Raw genomic sequence first — 27,104 nt, forward strand, 5'->3', positions numbered from 1 at the left:
CTCCCACTCCCATCCCCTCAGTGGTAGTTTGCCTGCTGCTCTGAAGCTGAACAAGTTTCAGCAGAGCTTCCAGACTAAGACTACTAGGAAGAAAGGCCTGGTGATCTGCTTCTGAAAATCAGCCAATGAAAACCTTGTGAATCACAAAGGTCTGCTCGGGGTGGGGGTGGGGGGTGGGGGGTGGTACAGGACCAAAAAGCTTTTATTCTGTTGTGCATGGGGTTACCGTGAGTCGGGGTGACTGACAAGTAACAAGAGTTTCCTTAGTCCAGAATACAGACGGCCCGCAGTTAGGAGGACTAGGCTAGTGGCTGGTCCATGCTTCCCAGGAAGAGGGCTTGCGGACACAGAGGTTGCGGCGTACACTATTTAGGCGGAAGCGTGCATGTGTGTTTTAACCGCGAGTCTTGCTTTCAGAGCTACCCAGTCCCCGGTCCCCTCCCTCTTTGTGCCTCCCCCCCGGCAACTGCGAAGTGGTTGTGCCCGAAGGCCCCGCCTCCAGAGCTCAGCAGCGCGCCGCAGGTCACGCTTTCCGCCTCTTCTGCAGCGGCTCCTTGTTCCTTAGCGGAAGTTTCTCCTTGCGGTCTGGGCTGCAGAGCGAGGGCCTCCATTGTCCGGTTTCGCTCAGTACCCCGCAAGTCGCTCCGTTCCCCGCCAGGCTCCAGGCGCCATGGCTTCCCGCGGGAGGAAGCGAAAGGCCGAGGCGGCGGTGGTGGCGGCGGCCGAGAAGCGAGAGAAGTCGGCTGGCGGCCAGGCGGCAGTGGAGGAGGCGGTCATCGTCATCGAGCATTGGTGAGGCCCGGGAGAGTCGTGGGGGGCAAGAACGTCGCGGACCAAGGGCCCCGTCCCTGACCTTCCCGTCTCTTCCTAGCACGAGCTGACGCGTCTACGGACGCAACGCCGCGGCCCTGAGCCAGGCGCTGCGCCTGGAGGCCCCTGAGCTTTCAGTGAAGGTGAACCCCGCCAAACCTCGGAGGGGCAGCTTCGAGGTGACGCTGCAGCGCCCGGACGGCAGCAGTGAGTGCGGGTCCCGCGGGGAGAGGGGCATGGGGGTGCGAGTGGGGAAGAGGTAGTCTCTGAAACCGTCGCCATCTGATGATCGTGGAGACAATGCTGATGAATCTCAGAGTAACTTTGCTTTATTTGGCCCTTTCCCAGGTGCGGAGCTCTGGACTGGCATTAAGAAGGGGCCCCCACGCAAACTCAAATTCCCCGAGCCTCAGGAGGTGGTGGAGGAGCTGAAGAAGTACCTTTCATAGGGAGGTTTGGGTGGAAGTCCTCAAGCTGAGGTTTGAAATGGGGAACGAGGACGGGGGTGTTGATGGTAGGGCTACTTGCAAAGCAGCCCTTACTGTTAAAGCTCATTCCACACGGGGATTTGCATTTTCATAACTTTTACTTGATCTCAGGATTTCCTCTATTGGGAATGTCTCTTCCCCTTTTTACTGGCAGGAAAAAAATTGAAATGGGCAAAAAACTACTGTTTCCTGTGCCCTACTACAGCAGGTTAACTCCATCTTTCATTTTTTCAGCCAAGTTGTAGACTAATGGTAATGTAAATGATTCTTTGTAGAAGTGCAATTTATGCCCGTTGGTGATGCAGTTGTTGCTCTGTGGATATGGACCAGTTCTGCATTTATTTGAAAATTTCCACATTTATGATGGTGTTTTATATTTATTAATTCCCATACACATTAGGTTCTTATTAAAGTCCTTTCACTACCACTTGCTAGTATTCCACTACTAACACTGCTTTACCGTCTGAAACATTTGACGTGTGTTTTTGTTTGTATGAGTAGTAATTTTCCCCTTTTACTGGCAGAAATCTTTTGTGTTACTTCACATATGCTTGGAGCCCTGGTGGTGCAATGGTTAAGTGTTCCACTGCTAACCAAAAGGTCAGCAGTTAAATCCACCAGCTGCTCCTTGGGGGCAGTTCTACTCTGTCCTTTAGGGTCCCTATGAATTGGAATCGACTCGAGGGCAACAGGTTGGTTTGGTTTCATGTATGCTTACCCCTGTACTCCCCCCCTCCCGCCGCGTTGTTACTGATAAGTTCTATTAATGGTGCAGTGTTATTGTTAACACTGCATTAGAGTACTGTCACTCCTGGTCATGAGGACTTGACCTTGTCTTTATCTGTAGGGCTTCATATAGTGCTCTGGCATGTTAGGTGCTTAACAGTCTACGGGGAAGATGCGATCCTTGGGCTCCTGGGTTTGGGGGTTCACGGGTGGGGGGAAAGACACATCTTCCTCAGGCCTTACGATTGCTTGAGTCCCTTCTTTAACCTTTTCTCCTTCTCACATTTGCAGCCTCTGTCCCTGGTGATGTTGGAGCATTTATGACGGAACATGGCCAAATATCAGTCATGTGCCTGAAGCCACGGTTTCTTCCCCTCCAGAAATAATGGTTCAGTTGTGAGGCAAACCTCTAGTAAGGCATTGCAAAAGTTTTTGGATTTGCTTTTTTTAATAAAAGTTCTTGATATAAAGTATTTGAGTAATAAAGCAAAACTTAATCATATGATAAGGGATGGACAAAAACCAGCCTTGTGGGATTGGGCCCCCTTGTATTTTTCATAGCCTAAGGTCGCTATTTAATTTGGAATTCCTGGAGTCTCTGGGAGAGCGTGTGAAACACTTGCAACACTACGGTAGAGAAGTAAATAATTTATTTTTTTTTAAAAAAGCAACTGTCTGTTTCAGTTCACTTCTTGGAAGTGATGAATAGAAGTGCATCTTCCTGGGCCCCTGCAGAGGTTTTGGCTAGACTTCCCATACAGGCAGTCCCCAGGTCACGAAGGAGATCAGTTCCTAAGTGTGTCTTTTAAGTCGAATTTGTAGGTAAGCTGGAACAGGTGCGTACGGTTCTTCTTTAGCCTTACTTTAGTGCAAGAAAAGGCTGGAAGCCTTCTCAGTGATTTAAAAGCTGCAGGCGCAGCAAGTGAAAGTGATTGTGAGGGAGAATTTGTTGCAAGTAGGGGTTGGTTCAGTCCTTTCAAAGTGAGGGTGAGTTTATGTAACATTAAAGGGCAAGTAGGAGTTGGCAGTAAGTCGGACTTTTCTAACCTGGGGACTTACTGTACTGGCAATGAGAAGCTCCATACACATTTTAAACCCACTGCCATCAAGTCGATTCTGACTCATAGCGACCCTATAGGACAGGAGAACTGTGTCACAGGTTTTCCAAGGAGTGTCTGGTGGATTCGAACTGACGACCTTTTGGTTAGAAGCTGTAGCTCTTATTGTGCCACCAGGGCTTCCCATACACATTAGGTTCTTATTAAAGTCCTTTCACTACCACTTGCTAGTATTCCACTACTAACACTGCTTTACCGTCTGAAACATTGTCTCTTAACCCACACCAGAGGGTGTTCTTTCTCAACTCTTCATGAAGAGCAGTGACTAGATGCCTCATGGCCTGGGAGACCTGGCTTTGCCTGTTATCTATGGCCTGCTGGAGTTTGAGACTACAGTGTATTATTTCACTTGTTGTCACTGACTGGAAAATAGATTGCAGAGAAAGACTTCATAATTTACTCCCCATGGTACTACTTGACTTCTGCCTGACTCCCAAAGCCTGGGAGGGGAGGAGGAGACCTACAAAGAGCCAGGAGTACACCTGCCTCTTGTGCTAAGATGGCATGTGCTAGTCCCTCCGCCAGTGCACCTTTTGCTAGCCAACATTTCCCACCTTCCCAGGGCCCCCAGCCTGCCTCCTCTCCCCACTACGTTAGTATATCTACCTCTGTTTCTGACTCTGAGGAAGGGTCAGGCCATACGGATGGAAAACTGGTGGGCACCTGCCTCCCCTCTGCTGTCCAGTCCACCACATCAATCTCTTCCTCTTCAGAGTTGGCAGGAAGTGGCCCCAGCAGCTCAGAGTTAACAGTCACCTCCTTGCCTGCCTCTGGAGCAGGGTACAGTACCTCATCCATAGTTAAGGGCACTTCCAGCCCCATGTCCACCCAGTTTGAACAGGAAGGGGAGAGATCTTCATAGGACCTTTGGGGAGGGTCAAGTGAGTCAATGTGGAGAAGTTTGTCTCTCTGACCATCCAGTGGCTGGGAGCTTGTAGTCTTAATGTTGGCAGTCCAAGAGCCTCCTACTGAAAGTACCTCCCCTTCGCTCATCTCTGAGGGCATGACAAGGGGGCTGAGTGGCTCTTTGTCATCACCAACAGGTTCCTTTTCCAATCCTGTGAGCTCCCTGGGCCAGAGTTCCATGTCTGGCAAACACCATTCTTCTCCTTCAATCCAGTTCTTCCCTGTGTCTGTCAGGTGATAACTGGGGGTCCTGCAGCCCTCAGCCTCAGGACTCTCCAGAGACCCTATAGGTGGCTCAATGTCAGAGCCACAAAGCATGAAGTCCAGGATCTCCTCCAGCTCACTGGTGGCAGCAGCACTTGTGATTCGGTACTCTTCGGCTTCGCAGGGCTGCCCGAGCAAGGCTGTGTCAAGTGCACAGGGCTCTCTGCAGTCAATGTCTAACACCGACTCCTTCCCTACCAGCTCTGGACTAGACTCAAACTCGGACTTCACCACTGGGTGGTCTGGGGAGCAGCTAGCAGAGAGCAGAATGTCTTGTAGCCTAGAGCACACAGGTGAGTCCTGACATAGGTCTGTTGGAGCAGATGGCATTTCCTGCTCGTTAACTGAGGATGACTGAGTCCCTGGAGGCTCTTCTAAGTCTCCCCCAGGTTCTGGGATCTGGGGGCTATCTTGAGAGTCTTTGAGGGGAGGCTCCTGCACCACCTCCCAGCAGGTTCCATTGACAATCTTCCGAAGTTTCACTCTCCCAACCTGCCCCTCCTCTGCAGAGTCGGAGTTAGGGGCCCTGCCTTCAGGGCTCCGCTTCCTGCTCCCAGCTGTCTTCCCAAGACCAGAGGGGCTTGAAGTGCTCTGTAGAGGACTAGCTCTCCCTGGTTTCTGCTTGTCCTCTGGCACTTCTTTTTTTATACTCCTCTGCCGCCAAAGACGCCGGCCAGGGGCTGTGGACACTGAGCTGGGTCCGCTTAAAATGCTGGGAGACTTGGATGTACACACATCAGGAGATGGCTTTGAGCGGCTTAGCCTGATCTTTCTGGGCAACAGTCTCTCATCCACGGAGGGGTACAAGCTGGGTGGGGAAAGAGCTGTAGGACAAAGGTCAGGGTCACTCTTGTTCTCCTTAGGCCCCTGACTGTGGCTTGATGGTGAAGAGCTTTTTTCTTGAGTTGAGCAGCCTCGGGTCCTCCTTTTGAGCAGAAGAGTGCCAGACAAGTTCTCTGTGTTCTGTCGGTTGCTCTTCTCCTGGGTGCCCTCCACCTTCCCTGAGGACTTCAACCTCACTGCCCCAGGAGGACAAGCAGTCTGGATAACAGGCAGTGGAGCTCGGGGGCGGCGGCTAGGTGCCACCACCCTGGCAGAGATTGGAGGTTGTAAGCACTCCCGGTTCAGTCTGCGGCCCTGAGGGGCCTTCACCAGCTTTCCACCCTCTAGCTGAAGGGATTCTAACTCTGATACACGGAGCTGACGGGCAGCAGAGAGCACATCCTGGGCTTCTTCTCGAGATACTTCCATCTCTGAGGTGTAGAGGAAGTCCACCAGCTTCCTAAGTGTCCTGATCTTCAGGCCTCCCAGCTCTAGCACCACCTTCCGACCCTGTGCTGGCCTCTCCCGCTCTAGGCGCTCTGTGAAGAAGGGGCTGCAGGCCGACAGAATGCAGCAATGGGCTGGGACTGCCTCACCTGTGGGGAAACCCAAATACTTTATCTCATGCAGACAGGCACGTTCATGGGCTAAGCAAAGACGTTATTACCCAAATGTACTGCCCCTTCTCTTATTTTCCATGGAAATCCAGGTAGGAGAAATCTGTTCCTTCTGCCTGCCTGGAACCTTCTGCCATTACCTTTTGCCTTGCTAACTTGTTTTTATCCTTCAAAGTCTAGCTCAGACATCACTTCCTTCAGAAAGCATTCCTCTGGGTTAGGTGCTCCTGGGCACAAAAGAGGTACTCTGTAGCTATCATAGTGCTTGGTTATCTACTGGAATTGTGCATCTCCTTCACTAGACTGTAAGCTCTGTGAGGACAGGGACCATGTCTGTCTTGTTCACTGAGTATATTCACTGCTTGAAACAAAACAGGATCAAATACTTGCTGGATAATTTTTTTCTTTACTCACACAAGAGTTTAAAAAAGATTTTATAGAAGCAACTTGTAGTCTAACAGAAAGCATGAGCTTTGGAGGCAGACAATCAGGGTTCAACTCTCCTGAGCTCTAGCACTACCAGGCAGTGGTCTGTCCAGAGCGCCCTTCTCTCAGATCCATACCTCTGCTCAGATCTCTCGCCTGAGACATTAAACACGCCACAGCCTGTATGTCTATGTGGATGTCTTATAAGCACTTCTTTTTTTAATTATACTTTAGATGAAGGTTTACAGAACAAACTATTTTCTCATTAAACGGTACACATTTTGTTTTATGACACTGGTTAACAACCCCATGACATATCAACACTCTCCCTTCTTGACCTTGGGTTCCCTATTAACCAGCTTTCCAGTCCCCTTCTGCCTTCTAGTCCTTGCCTCTGGCTGGTGTGCCCCTTTAGTCTCGTTTTATGGGCCTGTCTAATCTTTGGCTGAAGCATGAACCTCAGGAGTGACTTTATTACTGAGCTAAAATGGTGTCTGGGGGCCGTACTCTTGGGGTTTCTCGGGTCTCTGTCAGGCCAGTAGATCTGGTCTTTTTTTGTGAGTTAGAATTTTGTTCTACATTTTTCTCCAGCTCTGTCCGGGACCCTCTATTGTGATCCCGTCAGAGCAGTCAGTGGTGGTAGTTGGGTACTATCTAGTTATACTGGACTCAGTCTAATGGAGGCCATGGCAGTTGTGTCCTTGGGACTAATCTTTCCCTTGTATCTTTAGTTGTCTTCATTCTCCTTTGCTCCCGAAGTGGTGAGACCAGTGGAGTATCTTAGAAGGCTGCTCACAGGCTTTTAAGACCCCAGACGCTCCTCACCAAAGTGGAATGTAGAACATTTTCTTTATAAACTATGTTATGCCAATTGAGCTAGATGTTCCCTGACACCATGGTCCCCACAGCCCTTAGCCCAGCAATTCGGTCCCTTAGGGAGTTTGGATGTGTCTATGGAGCTTCCATGACCTTTGCAAACACTTCTAATGCAACCCTTCCAGAAAATGAACTCATCATTCCCTACCCCAAAAAAGCCTTTCTCTATGTTTCCTACTTCAAAATAAGGTTATCACATTCACCCAGTTGCCCACGTTTGAAAAGTAGAAGTTATCTTGATTCTTCTCTATGCCCTATCCACCTCATCTAATTAAAAAAAAAAAAGCCAATACTTCTTGAGTGCTTATTATGTGCCAGGCATTGTTCTAAGGGTTTTACCAGTTACCAATTCATTTCCTGTTCACTGCAACCCCGTGAAGTAGCTACTGTTATTATAGATGAGTGAACTGAGACATATTAAGTAACACGCCGGTGATTATCAAGTTAATAAGTAGCAGTCTGTGGGTGGTGCAAGCAGTTTGCAAACCCACCCAGCCTGGTGATGTGTTTCCTTAAAGATTACAGCCAAGAAAAACTTAAGGAGCAGTTCTACTCCGTAACACGGGGTTACCATGTGTTGGAATTGACGGCAATGGGTTTAGTTTTTTTTTTTTTTGAAGTAGAAAAGACAAGATTTGAACCCAGGGAGTATGGCTACAGAGTCCAGGCTCTTAACCACTTCAGTAAGTTTTGTAAATGCTCATTAATAGCTCATAAGCCATACATTTCTCTGCATTCTTAATGCCGCTACCTTAGGCCACCATCCTCTACTGTATTACAAAACAGCCTGTCTGGGCTCATCAACAATCCAGTAATTCTTCATATGCAGCTGGAATGCTGTTCCTAAAGCAGGTATGTGATCATGTCATCTGCTTAAAACTTTTCAGTACATTTCCCAGTGTCCTGAAGACAAGTCCTACTTCATGTGTATGACCTCCAGACCTTACATGACTGCCCTTTCTCCAGCCACATCTCTGGTACCTATTGTAATCTGTGCTCCAGCCATACTGAACCACTCAAAAATTCCTGGTGACATCTCTGGACCTGTGTACATGTGTTCTCTCTGCCTGGAAAAATCTTTCCCCACTTGCTCCTACTTCTGTTTGTCCTGCAGGTCATTTCCCTCAAGAGAATTTCCTTAACCCCTGCCTCCAATCCTCCCCAAATGTGTGAGAGTTATTTCTCTTTTCTACTCCCTACATCAGCCTATAACCAAAAAAAAACCAAACCTGCTGCCATCAAGTCGATTTCAACTCAGTGACCATATAGGACAGGATAGAATCTTTACGGAAGTAAATTGCCACATCCTTCTCCCACGAAGTGGTTAGTGGTTCAAACCACTGACCTTTGGGTTAGCAGCTAAGTGCTTAACCACTGTGCCACTAGGGCTCCCTTATCAGCCTATACTTAGCCCATTATATTATTTATTGTCCCTAAAAAACCCATTGCTGTAGAGTCAATTTCGACTCACAGCAACCATACAGGACAGAGTAGAACTGCCCCGTAAGGTTTCCAAGGCTGGCAGGTTCGAACCACTGACCTTTTGGTTAGCAGCCAAGCACTTAACCACTGTGCTGGGGATTATTCATTATACTGCACAGTAATTGACTGGTTACTTAAATATCTCCCCCTTGCATGATTTCCTTACAGCAGGGACTTTATCTTATATATACCACCAGCTGCTCCTTGGAAACCCTATGGGGCAGTTCTACTCTGTCCTATAGGGTTGCTGTGAGTGGGAACTGACTTGCCGGCAATGGGTTATACACAGTATACCCACACTTGTACATTTTGGCACACACCAAACACAAACCTGTTGCTGTCGAGTCGATTCTGATTCATAGTGACCCTAAAGGACAGCACAGAACTGCCCCATAGGGTTTCCAAGAACAGCTGGTGGATTAAAACTGCCAACCTTTTGGTTAGCAGCCAAGGTCTTAACACACATTTGTGTGCATTTGGCACACAACAGGCACTTAATAGTTTTTTTGATTATTCGTTTTGAATTAAATGAATCCCAGCTCTGCACTTACTAATAGAACCAACAGGCAAGTCACTTAACTCTCTAGGCATCAAATTGCTCATCTGTAGAACTGGAACCATATAATATTACTTACTTCACAAATTGTTATAAGAATCAAATGAAATACTATACTGTATCTGCTCTGCAAACTATAGAGGGCTACACAATGTTGGCTGTCATAATCTTTTTATAAATGAAGAGACAGAGTCCCAGAGAGATGAAGTTACTTGCCCATTTGTAACTTCATTACCAAGTAACAAAGCTAGGACTTACTTCAGGTCATCTGACTCCTAGTCTTGGGCCTTCTACCAGGCTCCACTTCATACTGATTTACTATTTCAAGTATGAAGCGAAGGGGTAGGAATAAGCTATACATTTTTAGTTCTAATGACGACAAAAAATCACCAATTTGAGGGCAAGGGGAAAAAAAACTTAAGCAACACTTTGGCAAGTAAATGGAAAAATATGAAATAGTATCATCTAACACTTATATTGTGCTTAGTACATTCAAAGCACTGTTCTATATGCTTTACATACTTTAACTCTTCATCTTCACAACCACTCCATTAAGATACTATCCACGTTTTATTAGAATTTCTATGCTTACAAAACTTTAAAATTAGTTTCATTTTTCAAGAGAAAAGCCTAGTCACAATTTTACTCTTAAAAACAGTAACTTTCCTAGGAACTGCTCTTTTCTAAGTAGCTTACAGTGCTCAAAGATGATATAACACATTTTCCTGGTTTTTGTCCCTGCCCTAGCCCTAAACTCATCCTATTCTATGGTTGAGTTTTCAACTGAGTCCCTACCAGTCTCTTACCTTCTGCCTGCAGAAGGACATCACAGAACACACCACTCTGCTGCTGGTGATGAAGCTGCAAAAAGGCTAGTCGGAGGAACCGAGGGTTCCTGTACAGGATTTTCGTGCTGGCAGGAGAATACATGTTGGTATTCTCTTAACAAACCTCCTAGGTTTTCACAGATCAGATTCCTGTGGGTGAGATAATACATTTCAGAGGCATGATTATACCTAATTTGCTTTTTGTCGTTGAAATGGCAGGGAAATATTAGGAGAGATACAGTATAAGTTGAGGAAACAGCCCAGAAGTTGTGCCAAGGGTATCTCAAAGTGGAATATCATCATAGTAACCTGTGTGAACTCAGAGATAAGTCTAGGTTTGAATCTTGGCTCTGCTATTCATTAGCCTAGCTATACGATCTGAGGCAAATGACTTCCGTTGAGTCTCAGTTTTCTCAACTATGTCAATGGTAATAGTATGGGAATGATAATAATAGTAGTTATAATGATATGAATACGTGCTTATAACGTTATTTTAAAGATTAAATGAGCCAATGCATGTAAAATTAATTGCTTAGCACAGTGCGTGCCTGGCACATAATAACTATCACCCAAAAATGGAAGCCATTGTTATCCTCATTCACATTATTACTGAAACTCAACTCCTGCTGTGCTGACTACTGATATTCTTCCTTAGCACCACCACTTTCCAGGTCCATGGATATAATTCTCAGTTAAACACTTTTAAAAATACTGAGTATCAAATTAGCTCAAGTAAGTCCCACACCCCTTTTCTCTGAACTCTATCACACTAACCAGCAGAGGGTGCACAATAAAGAAGTGAAGCTGCTGGACTAGGTGGAAAGGTCGCCACAGAAACAAGGACACTTGGTTCAAATGTTCTTGAATAAGGGGGGTGTGTGTGACCCCGGCAGATGGTGAAGAATTTGGCCTTTAGGTTTGTCAGTCTGGCTAATTACCTGGATAGCAACAGAGCAAGGATAGTTAGGCACTGTACTGTTCCCAAAGCAAACTGGATAGCCTGATTTTAGGCTTAGTACATTTCCAGATTTTTACACTGAAACTTCCACACTCACTGCAAAGATGTGCTCCTTTCCTGACAATGCCGTCTTCTGTCAGATGGCACCGAGGATCCGAATAATTCAGGTCAAAACTATCAGGAAAGAAAAGAGTGGAAAGGTAAACCAAGGAAAGGCAGGCTCAATTCTGATCAGAGACAGAGTGATGTGGGTGGAGAATGGCAGCTCTTGCAAGGGCCCAAACTTAGGCCCTGGGGGTGATTCCCTGGCTACGGGCACCTGGCCTTGCCCCCAGACCCAACCTGGAACTGTTCTGCAGTAGATATTGCTCCTGCTGTCCTCTCTCTGCTAGGTCGCCTGGCCAGCCTACCTTGCTTCCTCCCAAAGTCCAGCCTCGTGCGTGGAGGTTTAGCAAAGCAGCACAAATGGGCCAATGGCCTGAACGGCTCCTCTCACCCTCCAGAACCAAAGCAAACTGGGTTGATGGAGAAAGAAGGTCTTGGATGGGCCCCGCAAAGCAGGATTGCCGGCCAGTCCCGGCGCCCGGCCCAACTCCTTTGAAGAGAACCTCTCGGCGCGAAGGTTTCTGGGAATGGAGCGTGGGTGATCCGGAGGCCCGAATTCACGGTTCGCCCACACCGCCACCTCCAGGCCGCACAGGATTTGCAGCCCCACCTTGGCACGCTCCTACTGCCAAGGCCCCCAGCGCCCACATGCACCGGGTGGTGCTGGCAGCGAGAGCTCGAGGCCCCGAGGCCCACAGGCCACGCGCCACCGTCCTCGCGCAGAGCGTCGCGGGACCCGACGTCCTTCCTCCTTCCCCCAGCCCTCTGGCCTTCGTCTGCTGAGTACGTCATCCCCATTGGCCGAGGGCGCCTGGGAGAGCCAATCAGAGAGGGAGGAGAACTTTGGGAGGGAGGCTACGTCTCGAGGGACTTGCGGGCTGAGGCGACGTGGTTGGGCTGTGAGAGGTAGAGAGAAGGGCCGGCTGGAGAGGAATTCTCAAAGCCATCGTCTTTTCCCTCGGCACTCGCACTCGTAGAAACACCCTGATAGGAGGGGCAGGGCACTCTAATAGGGCAGGCCCAAGGCGATTAAAGAACACCTCCTTCTTCCCCCGAGAGGGGCTGCAAATAACCTTGGCCAGGCTAAGGATGCTCCAGGCTTAATGCAAGAAAAAGCCCCATATTCTAATCTAGATATCTCCCAAAGTCAGGGAATATTGTGAAACAAGGTCGTTGGGCTACTTTCTGAATTCAATTTTTTCACTGATTCCACATCTCGGAGAACTGGTGACCAAGACGGTTGCAGAAATCCCCTCAGGAGTGGCCTCTGGTGTCCTTCGAGAGGTGATTTGTTCAGCGCAAGTTGCTGACTAGGAATAGCTGTTTTCACTGACGACACTAAAAATTAAGTGATCTCAAGATTAAACGTTTAGAATGCCAACCCATATTAGAAATCTCCTGGCCCAAGCTTCCGCTGGGTGCATTAGGACCCGGAGCCTAACTTCCGGTCCAGCCCCTCAGGTGATGTATCGAAAAAAAAATGGCTGAGTCCAAAGACCCTGGTGGCAGAGTGTGGTGAATCGAAACGCAGTCGCCCCCGCTGAGGCCGACTGGAAGGAGAAGAGGCAGATGCCTAAGAGAAGGGGGACCTGAAAAGGGACGAAAACTAGAGAGGTGAGTAGTACAATGTACTCAAGTATGTCTTCGTTGATATTGATATCTAACCTCTTTTCAAAAAGGATTTGAGGTGGCGGACCGAAATATGGGAGGGCGGGGGCACCTCCAAGTCAGGTAGTATTTTTCCTAGTTTGAAGCATTTTTTCTTAAGACAAAAAGAAAAGAAGCGGAAGATTTTCAGCTGTAGTTGTCATAGTTTAAAGAGGAAGCAATTTGTGAAAGGACATAAAACTTAGCAGAAGGAGGACAGGTTTTAGATGTTGTCAACAGCATAAAGGAAAATAAAAGAAAGAAAGAAAAAAGCTAAGGGCAGAACAATATTTGTTTATGGCATCTGTTACTGTAGAATAAAGACTTGGTTCTGCAGGTGGAACTAGTTAGAAAAAATATAAATATTATATCCCCTCATGAATATATTGTCATCAGGATGAAATTAATTTTCAAGAAGTAGAGAAGAATCCCTTTTTTTTCTTTTCTCTTTGTAGTCCACCACCACTTTAGCTAAATTTTGTGTTAGGAATTTCTAAGGGGAATGATAAATGGTCATTCCAGGGCTTCAAAAATGGCAAACTTTGGGTGATGATATGTAGCCACCAGAGGGTAGAAAGGAGTAAAAATATTTTGTTTTCCTTTGTGTGGATAGCCAGTGTTTCTTTGGAGTTGTTTTGTTTTCATCTCTACTCCTTGATATTTATAGTTTTAGTCTGTTTTAGAAGTAGATTCAGCATAGCACAGCACTTTGCATGATATAATAATTTAAATATTTTTTTAAACTTTTTTTTTTTTAAATCTCTGTCAGTTCTTCCCTAATTTCTCACCATTTTAGGGTATCTTGGTTTTTGTGTGTGTGTGTGTATGTGGTGATGGTGGTAGGTGGGGAAGTTAAACTTTGAAGGTTGTAAAACCAAGCACTGAATGTAATATTTCATGCATTAAAAATAAAACAAAGCAAAGCAAAACAAAATACCCAAAAAGAAAGAAAAAAAAATTCCACAAACAAGAAACAACCCTGTATTTCTAAAACATATCCTCAAATCCATTGTCCTCTCTCCATTTTTACTGCTACCACCTTCATCCACTTCCCTATCACTGTAACTTGACCACTGCAGCAGCCTTTGAATGAGTCAGCTTGCTTTCACTCTTGACCCTCTTTAACTTGTTTGTTATATAAGCAGCCAGATCTTTTCAAAACGGAGTTAGATCACAGCCTGTTGTAGCCCATTTCGGTGGAGTCGATTCTGACTCATAGCGAACCTATAGGACAGAGTAGAACTGCCCCATAGGGTTTCCAAGGCTATAATATTTAAGGAAGCAGACTGACACATCTTTCTCCCAAGGAGGGGCTGGTGGGTTTCAATTGCCGACTATTCAGTTAGCGGCCAAGAACTTAACCACTACACCACCAGGGCTTCTTCTCAGACCCATGTTATTGTTGTTGTTAGGTACCATGGAGTCGGTTCCGACTCACAGCGATCCTACATACAACAGAACAAAACACTGTGGGGTGCAACGCCATCCTCACAGTCTTTCTTATGCTTGAGCCCATTGCTGCAGCCACTGTGTCTGTCCATCTTGTTGAGGGCCTTCCTCTTTTTTGCTGCTTCATCTTCTGATCCCACTTCTCCCTCTGTCCTCATTTTCAACATGCTCTGCCTGGCCTAGTATGTTTCAACCCCACACTGTAGGGCTTTGGCATTAACAGTTACCTCTGCTTACTGCTCATATTTTTCTTCTAGTGGTTGGCCTCTATTTATCACTAAGATTTCAACCTAAATGTCACCCTTTCAGAGTTTGTCCCTGACATCCAATCTAGAGTAAGCCCCAAGTCATTTTCGTCATTCTCATTCCCAACAGATTCTCATCAATCTGTTTTAAATTTCTGCATAGCATTCCATCTGACATTATCTTACTTATTAATCTTCTCTTCATACACCGGCCCCCCCACCCCACCACACACCTAGAATATAAGATTTAGGAGAGCAGGAAACTTGCCTATCTTATCATTCTTGACATCTAGAAGAGTACCTGACTCGCAGTAGGTGCTCAGAATAACCCAAGTGAAACTAGTCTTTTGTTTCCTGTTAACTGAGTGTAAACAGTTTTTTCCCTCAGTCACTAAATATTAATGCTTGTGATGCTTTATTTGAAGACAGCTGTTTCAGATAAATTTAAATTTTACCATTTAATTATCTTTCTTGATTTGTATATCATTTCATTTTGAATGTTATCTACAAACTCATCAATACTAAATGACTTGTACAGAATTATACAAGCAAAGAGACTTCATTCACTCATTCAGCTACTGCTAAATATGAGATATAAGGCTGAGCTTTAGGGATATACCATCAACAGGAAAAGCAGTGGCCATGTCTTTATGGACTTATCTTCTGGTGGGGAGACAAGAAAACTCACACATACACACACACAGAAACACACGGAAAAAAAAGACAAAATACTTGCAAGTTTTGAGCAGTAACATGAAATAAACAAGACTATTCGATCTGTACAGCTAGCTAAGGCTGCTGACGAAAAGATCGGCAATTGGAATCCACCAGCTGATCCCTGGAAACCCTATGGGGCAGTTCTACTCTGTCCTGTAGGGTCGCTGTGAGTCGGAATCAACTCGATGGCAATGGGTTTGGGTTTTTTTTTTTAATCGATCCCTAGAAAATCCTAGCACATTCCAGAATATAGCTCTGATCTAGGAACCAATGAATAAACAAACATTTCTTGTTCTGATTGTTTCCTTTGATTATCATCTTTGGCTTTTGAACTTGCTATAGAGGACCAGGAATAGATGGAGAGTAGAGGTGGAAGATGTCTGGCCCTGGTTGCACAGTGGTTAAAGCGCTCAGCTGCTAACCAGAAGGTTGGCAGTTGGAACCCACTAGCCACTTTTCAGGAGAAAGATGTGGCAGTCTGCTTCTGTAAAGATTTACAGCCTTGAAAACCCTGTGGGGGCAGTTCTACTCTGTCCTATAAGGTTGCTATGAGTCGGAATCGACTTGATGGCAGTAGGTGTGTTTTTTTTTGGTTTAGAGGTAGAAGATGTGTTAAAGTAATGAGAGAAAATTCTTAGATTATGAGTTAAGGGCTGTTTATTTCTTTGCTATAATGTCCTCATTTCCCACTGTTCTTTGTTTAAAGCCCATCAGACAAGTGCTGTGATGCCTGTTTGGTCTTTCAGCACTTCTGAGAGAAGTCCTTTTTGGCCGCCACAGACCAAGTATGAGGGTCTATGAGACTCTCTGGGGCCCTGAAGGCACAGTGGTTAAGAGCTACCCAAAAAGCCGGCAGTTCGAATCCACCAGGCACTCCTTGGAAACCCTGTGGAGCAGTTCTTGACGGCAATGGGTTTTTGGTTTATGAGACTCTACACCAGATATGAGGGGGTGGCTAATGACTGCATCAGCTTGATTAGAGTGGAGTGGAATTCCTGTTTAGATAGATAAGGAAAGGTCAGATTATCGTTAATAGCGTTACTTTAATGTGTTGAATGAATAAACGTGATACCATGAAAGCAGATGAGGAATTTGGCCTTTATCCTGAGAACAGCGTAAGGTGATGGAAAGAGTACAGCTTTGGAGTCAGATTGATGAGGGGTTCACTTCTTAGCCAGCTGAGCTCAGGCAAGTTGCTTAACCTTCCTGAGGCTTGATTTCCTCACCTATAAAATGGAGGTAATACTATCTCCATTGTGGTGTTTTAGAAGTTCGAGACAATGAGTGCAAAGTGCCTCTTACATGATAGACTATCAGTCATTGCTTGCCTTTATTGGGCAATGGTGAGACATTGAAAGTTTTTAGGCAGGGTAATAATAATAGCTCATTGAGTTTATACTCTATGCCATACATTGTTTAAGAACTTTAATTCTCACAATAATCCTGTGAGAGAGATAGAGTTATCATCCCCATTTTATAGTTAAGGAAACTGTGGTTCAGAGAGATCATATAACATGTCCAAGGTCACATAGTAGTACACTCAGTTGAGGAAGTAAGTGTACTTACAGAGATAGGCTTTGAAGCCAGGTGGTCTGACTGCGGAACCTATGCTCTTAACCACTGTTCTAGATTATGAAAACTTAATGAAGAGGATTCATTTGGCAGCAGTCTACAGGACAGGGTTTGAGATTCTTCAGTAAGAAAGAAAAAGGAAATCTTCAATTCGTCATTAATCACTGAATGACCCTAAAGTACTAATCTTCATCAAGCATATATTAAAAAAAAATCCAGCCCCTGTCCTTCATGGTCTAAGAACATATTAAGGATATCTCTTAACTTAGAAAAATAATACCCCTATAATCCTTTATTCAGGTCAAGTGTTAAAAGACAATTTATGAACTATATCATCTTCAGCTTGGAGATCACACTGAAATAGAATTTTCTTCACGTGAGATTTTTCCTTATACATGCTGTATCCCCTCTAAATATATTGCTTGGTTATTGGATTCCATTTACTTTTCTCCCTCAAACCCACATTATTTTGATTTGGGGACAAATGGGAACATGTGATATTCCTCAATAGCCCAGTGGATTCAGTTCCCCTCTAGTTGAAACTATAGAGACTAAACAATGTTAACAAGCTCAGGCATTTTTTTTTCTCTAATTAGCTCTAATGCAGTTAAACCAAAATAGTGAAATTCCGAGTTTACCTCCCAGATATCCCCTCCCACCCCATCAGCACACAGTAGTCTTGTTTCGAGGATTTCTGTCTCCTTCCCTTCCTGTCTTCCTTTGGGAAAATGCTTTGAGGTAGAAAGCAACAAATGAAACACCAGCAGGCAAATAAAATCAGCTCTTTTCTGTTTCCCCACCCGGAAAGGGACAGGGAGCAAGAACCCCACCATCGAAGATAACTTGGCTTAGGCGTGCCATTCTTAGAAGCCCTTGTTCCCTTAGCACCCCCTGGAGCTCTGCAGTAATTCCTCAGAGATTGTATAGTCTTGCTTTAAATATAAATATATATATAAAATTTCCCCGTCTCTTTCTCTCCTCCTCTGTCTCTCTTTTTTTAATTTCCTATAATAAAGTTTCCTATTGGATAAAGTCAGCTCCCTGATTTATGCCTGGTTCCTATTGGAAGCTCTCAGGGGCTGACATCACTTAGGAAAGCAAGGGGGTAGGGCTGCCAGATCAGTTTGTCACCACCCAGGCTTCCTTGCCTTTGGCTGGGTGCAACTTCCATTTTAGGTGTTGGATCTGAGAGAAAAAAAAGAGAGAGAGGGAGAGAGAGAAAGAAGAGCAGGAAAGATCCTGAAGGAGGAAGAGGTGGCGAAAAATCAACTGCCTTGCTGGATTTGTCTTTCTCAGCACATTGGCGAAGCCTTGGGTTTCTTTCTTAAAGGATTGTTTTTTAAAGTCCACATTTGAGGTGTGTGCCTTTTAAAAAAAAATGTGTTACAGACGGGCGAAGGAGGATAAACCAGTCGAGATTTTGTCTTAAGGTAACCAAAGGGAATTTAAAAACGAGAGCGAGTCTGCTGTGCTGATGGGTGAATCTTAAGCAATTATTATTTTCTTTCTACTTTCAGTACTTTGGGGTATTTTGGTATTTTATTATATTAAAAAAAAAAGATAAAATATGCAAGACCTAGAAACAAACTTCTAGGTCTCTCTAACACAAGGAGACTCTAGATCCAGTGGGGTAAGAGCAGTTCTGTAAATTTACATTTTTGTGTGTTCTTTGGTTTTGTATATATATATATTTTTCCTGGATTAAGCTAACATAGTTCTGTGTTTAGAGCCCAAACCAAAAGTTGCTATTTGGCGTGTTGCGTGTGGGTTGGGAAAAGAATTTGTCTGGGTTGGGAGCTAGTTATACAGATGGTTCTTCATATGTTTCAAAACTTCTTTTTCGTTCTTTTATCGTTGATATTTGTGGAAGTGGAAAGTTGCAGAGAGTTTTGCAGTGTAAACGGTGTTGTTTTCTCCCCCGGAGAGTTTGAACGGCCCGGATTGGTTTCAGCCCTGCTGTTCCTGGGTGGATCCCTCTTTTACTTTTCCAGGTGCGGTGGGTGGGAGCCTCACTCCTGCTAGACGTAGCCTCCCTGTTTTGCCTTATAAAAGAAAACAAATGGTTCCATGTTAACTGAATTGCCATCCCCGCCTTCCTCCTACAACTACCTTTGATGGCTAAGGTTTGTGGAGGTGTTGTATGTTAAATCTGCAAATACGATAACATTGGGTATATGTGCTTAAAGGGGTAAGAAAATTCTAATCATGCCTTTTAGTTCACCTGAGTAAAGTAGCAACACACCTGAAAGTATTTTCAGCTTTGTGCTCTCTGAGAGGGCAATGGATTAAATAAGGTTAGGTTAAAAGAAACCACTTAAACTTTAGTGTTTAAAATGCATTTGAGAAAGCACAAAGAGAATTTCTATTTTAAACTCAACGGAAAGTTGTTTTTTGGAGGTGAGTTTTTTGTTTGATTAATTTACCATGAAATCAGAAATGTGTAGGAGCTGAAGGCCCATGACTGCTTTTGTTAAATCTTACATTTAATCTTAAGATTTGTTTTGTTTTTTGCAAATACATTCTTGCAAAAATACTGATTCTAGAGAGTTATATAGCCAACTCATTAACAGCTGAAAAGTGGGATGTTATCTTCCTTCTCTCTTTGAAAATGTGAATCAATCTGAAAATTATAGCTGGAATAGATACGGCCCTAATTGTGACAAGATGGGCCTTAATGTGTAAACTGCTCATTAGCTTTAAGCTGGTGTGTATCTTTAATAATTCCCTGATTCTGCTCCCTGCTTCCCAATTGTTTTTAGACTAGAACACTTCCTTGAATTTCTTTTTAATAGAATGAGGGTATTTCTTGAAAGATCATTCATTCTTGTAAGGTTGTGGTTTTAGAGGAAACAGAACTTGTTCTTGTTTTTTCATACAGTCTACGCAAGGACTATAGTAAATGTTTAATGCCTCGATCTTATAATTATAGCAAGTGCAGTTAAAAAAAAAAAAAGACAACGTGTACAATCTGTTGGGCTGGAGTTCTTGTTTAATATTTTCCAAATTTTCTTTCAAATGTTCCCCTTGCCCTGGGAGATTTCTTGGTGGATCTTTGGAAGGTTGGTCATGTTGCTGCCAGTGTGTTGGTTTCCCACTCAGCCTTTAGGGGGAGGGATGAGGGAATCTGGAGAAGGAGTACAAAGGCAGTTTGAAAATAGGTTCTGGATGACTGAGTGGTGGTGATTTGGGTCTGGCTTTAAATACTGGGCTTTGTATACAGCATCCTAGATAACTAGCGTCCAGAACCATTTCTACCAACTGAGGCTTTGTTTTGACTGGTGTATAGTATAGAGCCTTTTGGGTGATAAGAGGGAAGGTTTATATTTTACCTCGCCTCCGTTAGTTCTTTCAGGAAATATAGTATGAGGTGGTGATCAGTAAATCTCCTTTTTGTTTTTTGTTTTGCTTTTGGGGTAAAAAATGAAGACAAATACGAGTTATGCAGATTTTCCTTTCCTCGTTTGACTCCTATAGACTGTTGGTTTCTTTGTTATGTGTGTTCAGGTGGGATGGGTCCCTTCTGGAAGGTTAGAGTTCTAGTGCCCCTCTAGTGCCAATTATGGAGAGAGTCAGAGAGACTAGAACATGATCTCTCAGCTAGCGTAAAATTGGGACTATTGGAGATCTATTAAAAACAAAAAACAAAAAAACCCCAAAAAACTCCAAGCAGTTGCAATCCAGCCTTAGGTATATGAGGTGTTTGCTCTCTAGGGGTGGTAAGATAGGATGGATACAGATAGATCACTATCAATTGGAATAACAAAATGATTACCTCTGTATAGTTTATTGACTACTGTTTTGGTACCTGATGATCCCCTGTTACTAACCCACCAACCTTTTTTTTTTTTTATTTTAAAACTGTGGCTAGCATTTTACATGTACTATTAATTCCCCACAACTATTTTTTAAGAAAATCAAGCCTCAGAGAAACTAGACGTTTGCTGAAAATCTCTACAAAGTCCATGGACTTAACCACTAATATGTTACCATTCTCCAGAGAGAACAGAAAAAACAGCCAGAACTAAAATGAGCCCTTGCTAGTCCTCACTTAGAGGGCTTGTCATCCAAGTTGGCATAATGTATGTAAAAGATCTATTTTCCTTAAAGCCCATGGGAGCCAGATATGTTAGAATGGATATCATTCCAATTTTTAGAACAGATCTTTCCATATGCGTACCATTACTGTCCTAATTTCTTAAACTACCCGGAAATGCCCCAAACTTCATTTGATTATCACTGGAATTTGTTTTTCCAGAGAATTTTCAGGCATGTGGTTTGGAATGATTTTGCCAGTTTGCTAGGAGAGTCTTGTAGCAGGTATTTCGAATAGTGTATGTATCATACTGTATTATAATTGTCTACTTATTTTTGACTTTTCCACTAGAATGTGTGCTGCTTGAGTGTAGGTACTGTCTTATCTCTTTATCTGTTTAGTACCTGTCTTAGAGTCTGGTACACTAAGTGAGGTGCTTAAGTAAGCCTTGGTTAAATAAGGCACTTCATGACAATCAGTGAGGGATTTTTGTGGGTAAGGCTGAAAGGAAGTTGAGACTGGGAAGCAAAACAGCATAGATTAATAAACTTGTAATGTAATTTTGAAACTTTTACTTTAGTCTGTAGTTTCAACCTTTCACACATCTCCTCCCTTCCATTTTTGAGCAAGTTCCTGGAAATTATTGATGTTGTAAATTTTAATTTGTCCTTAATCCTGCTTCCTTTCGGGGGAAGCAGTCCAAAGGATAGTGTAAAAAGAATCCTAGTTGGTTCGTGTCCAATAAAGGAAGCTATCAGCATACTTTACTGGATCACTGAACCAGTGAAAACCTTAAATGTAACCATTTTCTGCAGAAGAGGAACTGGTCACCTAGAACATGTTAGGGTAGCAGCACAAAAGTGTTCCTTTTCAGTACTGTGTTGGAAATGTATTTTACGCTTGTTAATAAAAAAACAAGTTTGAGGTGATAGTTTTGAACATCAGCGTTTCAAAGAAAATGTTTGTTATCATTGTATTTTTTTGTCACCAGTTGAGCCACGAAGCTTCAGGAGATTTTGTTCACAAAGTGTATGGGAATTTTATGAGTTTAAGAACCCAAATTATTTTTCGTGGGTAATTTAGTGTAATAGTAACAAGAAACTTCCCTAAACAAATGAACTGTAGGTAATCAGGGTGTGAATAATTACAAATATTCTTTCATGTTCTGTTCCCTGGCAAAAGGAGTTAAATATCACATGAAGCTGAAATACGGATTGCTGTGCTTAAATGCATCTGCCTCCAAGGTTTCCAGTACAGCCCCGATAAAACGCCTGGCAGGGAGATTGTAAGAAGGGAAGAACAACTGTTCTGGTTAGGACTATCAAGGGGAAATAAGAATGTGGATTGATTTGTTTTTAGTTATGTTGTATAATGTACCTTTTGGAAGTAATGTTTTTCCCCAGTTCTACTTGGAATTGCATGTCGTTCATTATTAAACGTTAAACACTGGGAATGGGGCCCACGTTTACTATTTTCGTTCAGGGACAGTGTCATCTTCTTCCCTTTTTCAGGCTACTTTCTCTCCAGTGAAAGTAGTCTGACAGGAGTGGTGTGGAGAATTTAGGTGTCAGGTATGGTGGGGTATTATAAGGACTCAGAGTTTTTTTATCTTAAAGCCCGCTTTGCTGGCCAGCAATAGGGAATTTGGTCATTACTTTCACAAAACATGCTCCATCGTATGATGATAAAGGCAGTTTTTAACTTTATTTTGAAAATTTCAAACTTACAGGAAGATTGCAAGAATAGCGCAGGAACTCCTGTATGCCCTTCTTTCACCTACACACCAATTGTTAACATTTTGCCACGCATGCTTTATTACTCTCTCCTCCTTTTTTTTTTTTGATCAGTATGCTGGCCAAACAGAGACTTTCTAATCTGAGAGTTCCACAAACATGGGGAGGCAAGGCAGTGGTTAAGAACTTGGATGCTGGAGCCAGACTACCTGGCTTCAAATCTTGCTCTGCTACTTACTAGCTGTGTAACCTTGGGAAAACTGTTTAATTTACTCGTCTATAAAATGATGGTAATAATATTAACCCATCTCATAGGATTTTTATGAAGATTAAGTGACTTAATATATATGAAATTCATTGAACAGTGCCCAGCTCCTACTAATACCTTATGAGTGTTTGCTGTTAGAATGGATGCTTTAAATGAATTAAGACATCATTTGTCTGTTGGACTAAATGTCTTTTTTCTTAAAACCTGAAATTCTATGGTAAATATAGACACTTATATTACAGAATAAATGGCTTGTTTGATATGTAAGCTAACTTTAGTAATAGACAACTTGAGGAGTTGTATGGGCAGGGTTGTTCGAAACAAGGGTGGTATGGGAATGGATAACAGAGTAGAATGTGAGTTGGGGGGGGAAGAGAAACACGTGGCAAAGCTTAGCAATCTTACAGTAATTTCTTTAGAGACTTTGATAGGAAAAAACAGCAAAATAAGAGACAGAGGAAACCCTAGTGGCATAGTGGTTAAGGGCTATGGCTGCTAACCAAAAGGTCCGCAGTTTGAATCCACCAAGCACTCCTTGGAAACACTATGGGGCAGTTCTACTCTGTTCTGTAGGGTTGCTATGAGTGGAAATCAACTCGACGTCAACGGCTTTGGGTTTTTCTTTTTTTAATAAGAGACAGAACTCAGGCATCTGAAGGGTAAATGTTCCTTAATGTCTACAGAGAATGGATCAAAAAAGGATTTGTTTAGGTTTATTATTCACTTTGAACCAGATTCTTTACCTTGAAGTCTCTGTCCACCACAATTTTATAAGATAACATTCAGTTATGAATGGTTGTAAAGGGAACAGTTACATAGATATGAAGGCAGGTTTTATTGTCCCTTTTCTTGAAATAAGTTCCCCTCTTTTGTGTTCAGGAAACATCATTCTCTATTTGCAGCCCTTATGTATGGACATATGTAAAACTGGGACATATATAAATTTTGAGTTTATGAATGCTCCCTGTGAGGAGGGTGCTTCTAAGAAAGGGTTCTGCTCTTATATGTGGAAAAGCCAAACCATGACCTGTGGGAAGTAAATCCTGTGTTAGATGCAGCCTTGCCTGGAAACTTGTCGATTTCTTCCAGTCACTCTTTTTGCCCCCCTTTCATACTAAATAACCCATGAAACTAGTGTTCTGAGTAGTATTTTAACGAATTTCCATTGGCATTCCATGTCCTCCTACCATAGACTCCCCTTACCCAACTCTCCACCTTTTGTTACCCACATTTCACTCTACTGATTTTCTCCTTTTCATTTGCTTGCCTGCTCTCTGTGATGTCTCCCTTGCCCCTCTCTGCCTGGTTTTGTCTTCCCTATTCTTTTTTCCCCTTGGGTTGATGGTCTTCATGGATATTGCTTTGCCTTGCTAACAGTTAATATGGAAGATGTTCTTATTCTTATTTTAGAATAAATTGCATTCATGTGCTAAAAGTATTTAAGTATTAAGATACTGCTTGGGTTTATTCAGTTAGAACTAGAGTAGGATTAAACAATCGTAATCCAAGAAGATTGAGCTCTTCTAGTAATTCAGATTAGTTTTTCTCTTTTTAATTTTCAGATCTCATCCACATTTACTAATTAAGTACTCATTTTGGTTCAGTTGACACTGGAGCAAAATAAATTTACTTTCCCCAGAGTAAATTAGCAGTTTTGTAAGTTCTTCTCCTATGTTGTTCTACATTGGCCTGCAGTATTTCACTGGGAGGTCTCATTGTGGAGTGAAAAGATTTTTGTTTTAGTGAATTTATGTTTTAAGAAACCAAAATATATTCTGAGGACATAAAAGATTGTTATAGAAACTAGGTCAACCTTTCAGTACTTTTATCAAAGCACCTGCAGTTCCCATTTCATTGCAAGTGAAGTAAATCTCATTGAAATAAGTAGCTGGTGTATGTTCAGCACACTTTTAAAATAGAGTAGTCTATTTTAAAAGAAATAGGTGCCAATCTGATTTCTTTCCACTGCTTCTTTGTTGGAATGAGAGAAGTTCTTTAACCACTCTGCTGTTCTGCTTTCCATTGACTATTCTGTAAACCAGGGCAGGGTTGGCTACCCTGCTGAAGGTCAGCCAAATCGGCAGATGAGGCTACAGCAGACCCTAATTCATGGGCCTAAGATCACAATTAGGAAAAAAAGTGTAGGGGAAAAAAATACAACAAAGTTGATTCATTTTCTAAAATATAACTTTTTCTTTTCATTGAAAAAGTAAAACATTTTTATTCATTCAATAAAATTTGAGAGGCTACTGTGTACCATGTTCTGGAGTAGAACAAACAGTAAACCAAATAGAACTAATACTTGTCTTCATGGTGCTTACATTTTAGTTGGGAGAGCAAGTAAATACATAGTATGTCACAGTGAGGTATTGCTACTGAGAGAAAATAAAGCAGAGTAAGGAGGATGGAAGGTAAGTACTGGAAGGGAGTGAAGTTTTTTTGTATAGAGTGGTAAGGGAAAGCCTCAGTTATGATATATGTTTGAGTGAAACCTAAAAAAAATGAGGGATGGAGTAATGTGGCTTTGAAGAGTAGAATGTGCAAAGGCCCTGAGGCTGGTTGTTGCCAGTGAGCAAAGGAGGTAGGAGAAATAGGAGACCTGTCCAGAGAGGTCCTGTGTTTGTGTATGTTGGATAATGTAGGGCCTTGTGCAGTATACAGTACAGAAAAGTCTCCTCACTTCAGACCCCAGAGACAACAGCTGTTACTAACCTCTGTCTTTCTCCCATTGCAGAAGTGCCATGTGAGTATAGTCAGCAGGTAATTTGCGTGGTAGCAGATTTTGCATAGGTCAGTGACTTTTGCTTGGGAAATCATAGTAGGGTGACTACTTCGAGTAAGCTATAGGTTTGGTGAATGAGATCAGAGGCAAAGTTTTCTTCCCTAGAGAAATACATTTCTCTACTTTCTAATCTACATAGTAGATTTTCTATGAGTAGGAGGAGTGATAGTCTGCCTAGACCTGGTCCAGTTTTCTTTTGAGTACGTTTAGTTTGGCTTCCATGCTTTTGACCAAATATTACACCTGTTCCACTTATTGCTTCTTTTGCTCGTTTGACCAAAAAGCTGCTGCTTCCCCAGAGCCCTAATCATTGGGATTTAATGACTTTGGGGACCAGTTTATAGGTCACAATATCCATATTTCCTGATAACTAGCTGTATGTTTTCTGTTTTCCCTTTCCATGTATATGTTTAGGCAGTAAGGGTTATTAAATCATATACTGAACCACTTGGTGACTTGGGAAGGGTTGAGGAAGAAGCGTCAACTATTTCTTTAGTGATTGATATTCTATGATAATCCCATAGGGGAAAGAAAACAGATATTTGATTACCAGAGTACCTGTGTTTTGAATCACCCAATCTTATTTTCCCTCTCATGATTTCTGGTTTAGCTAGTCTGTCCCTCAGTGAAAGAGTCTGTCTCTCTCTCCTTTTCTTCGTTTGGAGGTTAGCCCTGGGACTTGACCTGGTTACCCTCTGTTCTTCGCTTTAGTTATACCTATCTAGTTGTCATCCTATTTCTTAATAGTATCATCCTTGGGAGATGACCTCAATCAGGAAACGTTTTTTTCCCTTGCATCTCCTCCTCCTTTCGTCAGGTAGCTGTATCATCTTGCATAGGAAATACTTCAAGCAATCATAGATTGCCCCAAATTTTGAAGTTTAAAATTTAAAAATAAGTGGTTGCTGTGCATTACTTCAACATTTATAAATGGGGCCAAGATATTTGTGGTTGTCTTGAGAGTATGTCTTTTTTTTTTTCCTTGATGTAATTAAACGAAGTTTATGTTCCAAGTTAGTCTCCCATACAGAATTTTTTTTTTTAACATACATTGTTATGAGACCCCAACCGCTCACCCCATTCTGCGACAGCACACTCCTCCCCTCTGCCCCTGATTCCCCATGAACATTCAACCAGCTCCTTACTCTCTCTGCCTTTCCCTCTAACCTCTGGACAGAAGCCGCCCCTTTGGTCTCTTATATCTACTTGTCTCAGAGGCACATTCTTCACGAATATCACTTTATGTCCCACAGTCCAGTCCAATCCCTGTCTGAAGAGTTGGCCTCGGAAATTGTTTTAGTTCTGGGGTGATGGAGAGACCAGGGGCCATGCTTTCTGGGGCACCTCCAGTCTTATAAGTCTGGTCTTCTTACTAGTATTTGAGTTCTGCATCCCATCATTCTACTGCTCCATCAGGGACCCTCTGTTGTGTTCCCTGTCAGGACGTTCATTGGTGGTAGCCGGGCGCCATCTAGTTCTCCTGGTCTCAGGCTGATGAAGTCTCTGGTTTATGCGGCCTATTCTGTCTCTTGGGCCAATACTTTCCTTGTGTCTTTGGTGTTCTTTGTTCTTCTTTACTCCAAGTGGTTGGGACCAATTGATGCATCTTAGATGGCCGCTTGCAAGCTTTTAAGACCCCAGATGCAACTCACCAAAGTAGGATGCAGAACATTTTCT

General features: G+C 43.2%; 3 protein-coding genes across 11 annotated transcripts in view; 2 read left to right on the forward strand and 1 right to left on the reverse strand.

Annotated features, from left to right (window-relative positions):
- Positions 1 to 377: 377 nt before the first annotated feature.
- SELENOH (selenoprotein H) lies at positions 378 to 2,497 on the forward strand. 2 transcript variants are annotated; one of them, XR_002826004.1, is made up of 4 exons: positions 378 to 792; positions 872 to 1,017; positions 1,159 to 1,990; positions 2,316 to 2,497. XR_002826004.1 is itself a non-coding variant. In XM_004389198.2 (4 exons), exons 1-3 carry the CDS (start codon positions 671 to 673, stop codon positions 1,257 to 1,259), a joined length of 369 nt encoding a protein of 122 aa, XP_004389255.2. In that variant the 5' UTR covers positions 384 to 670; the 3' UTR covers positions 1,260 to 1,289; positions 2,316 to 2,497. The 2 variants fall into 2 exon arrangements, 1 of the variants encoding a protein (XP_004389255.2); XM_004389198.2 differs by having other exon boundaries at positions 384 to 792; positions 1,159 to 1,289.
- A 119-nt stretch (positions 2,498 to 2,616) lies between these two features.
- BTBD18 (BTB domain containing 18) lies at positions 2,617 to 11,230 on the reverse strand. The gene is made up of 2 exons (XM_004389199.2): positions 9,898 to 11,230; positions 2,617 to 5,730 (listed from the first exon to the last, which is right to left on the reverse strand). Exons 1-2 carry the CDS (start codon positions 10,019 to 10,021, stop codon positions 3,731 to 3,733), a joined length of 2,124 nt encoding a protein of 707 aa, XP_004389256.1. The 5' UTR covers positions 10,022 to 11,230; the 3' UTR covers positions 2,617 to 3,730.
- Positions 11,231 to 12,025: 795 nt separating this feature from the next.
- The window catches only part of CTNND1 (catenin delta 1), a 51,060-nt gene continuing 35,981 nt past the window's right edge, over positions 12,026 to 27,104 (forward strand). For 3 of the 8 annotated variants that reach the window (XM_023743106.1, XM_023743111.1, XM_023743112.1), the window contains exon 1: positions 17,272 to 18,241. The gene's annotated coding sequence lies outside the window, so the exon portion shown is untranslated. Of the gene's footprint in view, positions 12,596 to 17,271; positions 18,242 to 27,104 lie in introns of those variants that run through there. The other 5 variants (XM_023743108.1, XM_023743110.1, XM_023743114.1 and 2 more) reach the window with 3 other exon arrangements.

Source organism: Trichechus manatus, unplaced genomic scaffold (assembly GCF_000243295.1).
Source record: "Trichechus manatus latirostris isolate Lorelei unplaced genomic scaffold, TriManLat1.0 scaffold00236, whole genome shotgun sequence".
Taxonomy (NCBI): domain Eukaryota; kingdom Metazoa; phylum Chordata; class Mammalia; order Sirenia; family Trichechidae; genus Trichechus; species Trichechus manatus.